The sequence below is a fragment of the Pteropus vampyrus genome, unplaced genomic scaffold, assembly GCF_000151845.1.
Source record: "Pteropus vampyrus isolate Shadow unplaced genomic scaffold, Pvam_2.0 Scaffold9131, whole genome shotgun sequence".
NCBI lineage: Eukaryota > Metazoa > Chordata > Mammalia > Chiroptera > Pteropodidae > Pteropus > Pteropus vampyrus.
In genome coordinates, this window is record NW_011897912.1 from 1,655 (window position 1) to 4,314 (window position 2,660).

Consider the following 2,660-nt stretch of genomic DNA (forward strand, 5'->3'; position numbering starts at 1 on the left):
CCCGCTACCTTGAGGATGTTGTTCACGTCCACCACCACCTCGGCCCACTCGGCCGCGTCCAGCGCCGTGCCCCTCAGCACCTGCTCCTCGTGCTCCAGCAGGCACTCGCAGATGGTGTCTACCTGGGACACCTGAGGGGCGGAGAGAAGTCAGCCACCTACGACCGGAGCCGCGGCGACCGCGCCCCACTCGACAGCGCTCAGGTCGCGCCCACGGCTCACCGGTCAGAAGCCGACACTGAGTGGTGCAAACGAGTGAAAAAGCGAGAAAAGTGAGCCCGCCCGGGTAACGCCTGACAAACAAGCAGATTCCGGGCTGTTGCCAGGTAGACTTTTTATTTAAACACCAAGTACAGCCGGCCCTCAACCATTGCGGAGCCAAAATATTCAGGGAAAAAATGCCACATTGTTGCTGCCACGCGCTATGTGTTCAGGCTCACAGTGGTTACGTAGGCTGCACTGTGTCTGTGCTGCCCGCCACACACCTTTCTGTCATTATTCCCCGAACGACAGTGTAACGGCCATTCACACAGCACATACCGCGCTAGATGCTGACGTAGTTACAGCACTACCGTAAGTGATCTAGAGGTGATTTAAAGTACGTGGGGGATACGCACAGGTTATAAGCAAATACCACGTAGTTTTGTATAAGGGACCTGAGCATCTATGAAATTTCCATGCTGCGGGGGGGCGGTCTGAACCAATCCCCTGCACATATTAAAGGACGACTGTGTGAAAACAAAGTATTCACCGAACTACGTTCACAGAATCCACAGAAAAACGGAACACAGTTCAGTGTCTTCGATTATTTTTAGGTTATGTCACATCAAAAATTAAGCAAAAAAGAGACTTCTTGGCACGGCCTGTCAAATGCTAGATCACAGCCAGACTGTAAGATGGAGAAAATAAAACTAGAGACCCACATAGAGTTCAAAGTTCCCCGGATGCAGAAAACAAGTCCCGATTTCACTCAGCTGGGAGAAGAGCGAGCGCTGTTTCTAAACCGGGACAATGGCACCAAGGGACAGGACGGCCCAGGTGGGGACTGCAGGGGCAGCCGCGGGCATGGCCGACACCGTGCGCGGAGTGCCGCCGGCTCCGGTGAGACAGTCAGCCTCTCTCGTGCGCAGTGTGCGGTCTCCCTGCCCCGTCACCAGGTCGGGAGGCATCGGCCGGGTCCCCGAGCTGGGCATGACGCTGCAGCGTGCGCTACCACCAGCTGGCCCACATCTTCACCTTCTCGCCCTCCGAAATACACAGGTTTCCCTTTCCCTCTAAAGATAAATCTGATTTTAAGAAGGAGGTGGCCAGCAGGATCCTAGCAGGACACTGAGGAGTTTAGAGAAGGGACTGTCTACAACGGTGTGGGCAGGAGCGAGGGGACCAACAGGGGACGCACAGCGCCCAGGGCTGCAGGAGCCACCGTGAGGCCTGGCCCATGGGGGGCGGGGAGGGGGGGCCTCTCAGTCAGCGCTGCAGGCTCTCCGTTACGGGGACGTGGTGAATGAGCGACACAGAATCTACTCAGCGGGCGCGCAGCCCCGTGGGACAGCTCCACGGGAACTTGTGTCCTCAGTCTCGTCCCTGCTGGGCCACAGTCGGCAAGTCACTGCGGGCTCGGGGGAAGCTGCTCGGGGGACGAGACGGACTTGCTCACCTCTCTGAAGAAGACATCTGCAGGGGTCAGGCTAGGGGGGACCTCGTGGTCCCTCCTGCTCAGAGCCATCAGCAGCGCCGTGTTCACCAGGTCAGGCAGCCGCGAATGGTGGTTCTTGAGGACGATGGCGGCCGACAGCTTCTCCGCGTGCTCGCACAGCAGCAGCCGCGTGGCCATGGGCGTCCCCCTCACCGGCAGAGTGCCCAGACGCGCGAACAGGCCGACCTGCGGGGAGACGCACGCACGAGCTCCTGGGAGGCGTTAGTGACACGCACGGCACAGCCGTGTGCCCGCGGGATGCACACTGGCGCAGGGCCACCGGCCAGCTCTCCCCCAGGGCTGTTCACACACGCACGCACATGGGCGCACGCACACATACGTGCACACGCGCCGGTAAGAAATGCGGACCGCCTCTAGGAAGACCAAGTCACACAGAGCCGCTGCTGCTGTCTCGTCGGCGTGGCGGCCCCCCCACCGCCCGAGTACCGCACAGTCTCCATCTCCCACGGCTGGTTCCCAGGACCCCAAAGCCTGGGGCGGGGATCGGGGAGCTCAATCCTCTGCCTCCTCCACGGCCACAGGCCTTTCCTGGGCCATGACTGGTGCCAGGGGCTCTCGTAAGCTCCCTACCTGGTCAAGTGTCACAACAACCTGAACTTCAACGAAGCCGAGAGACAGACGCAAGTAATAAGTCTCCCATTTTAAGCAGAATCCGTCTCGTCAAAAAGTGACCTGATTTTTATATATTGAGAATTATTTTAAGTACAGAAAAGTACACAGAGAACAAACAAAAAAACAATACCCCGAATCCCCACAGAATCCCTACCGACACAGTGACAAACACGCGGTCGGAAGCGCAGCGGCCCAGAGGGCGCGTCTGCGGCCCGCCCGCCCTTCCCGCGGCGCCTCCTGGAGCCCCGTGCTCCTGCGGCACTCGGGTCGCTCCGTGTCTGACAGCACAGGTAAACCACCCTCGTTACCTGACTGTGGGACACGCCGACGCC

At 59.2% G+C, this 2,660-nt stretch overlaps 1 protein-coding gene across 1 annotated transcript in view; it reads right to left on the minus strand.

Moving 5' to 3' along the window:
* Positions 1 to 1,982, minus strand: part of LOC105310680 (nuclear pore complex protein Nup133-like) — a gene marked incomplete at its 3' end in the record, with an annotated part of 3,212 nt that extends 1,230 nt beyond the window's left edge. Inside the window, exons 1-2 of the mRNA XM_023526819.1 lie at positions 1,657 to 1,982; positions 6 to 131 (exon numbers count right to left, since the gene is read on the minus strand). Coding sequence (XP_023382587.1) covers positions 6 to 131; positions 1,657 to 1,833 — 303 coding nt within the window. The remainder of the gene's footprint in view (positions 1 to 5; positions 132 to 1,656) is intronic.
* Between the last annotated feature and the right edge of the window lie 678 nt (positions 1,983 to 2,660).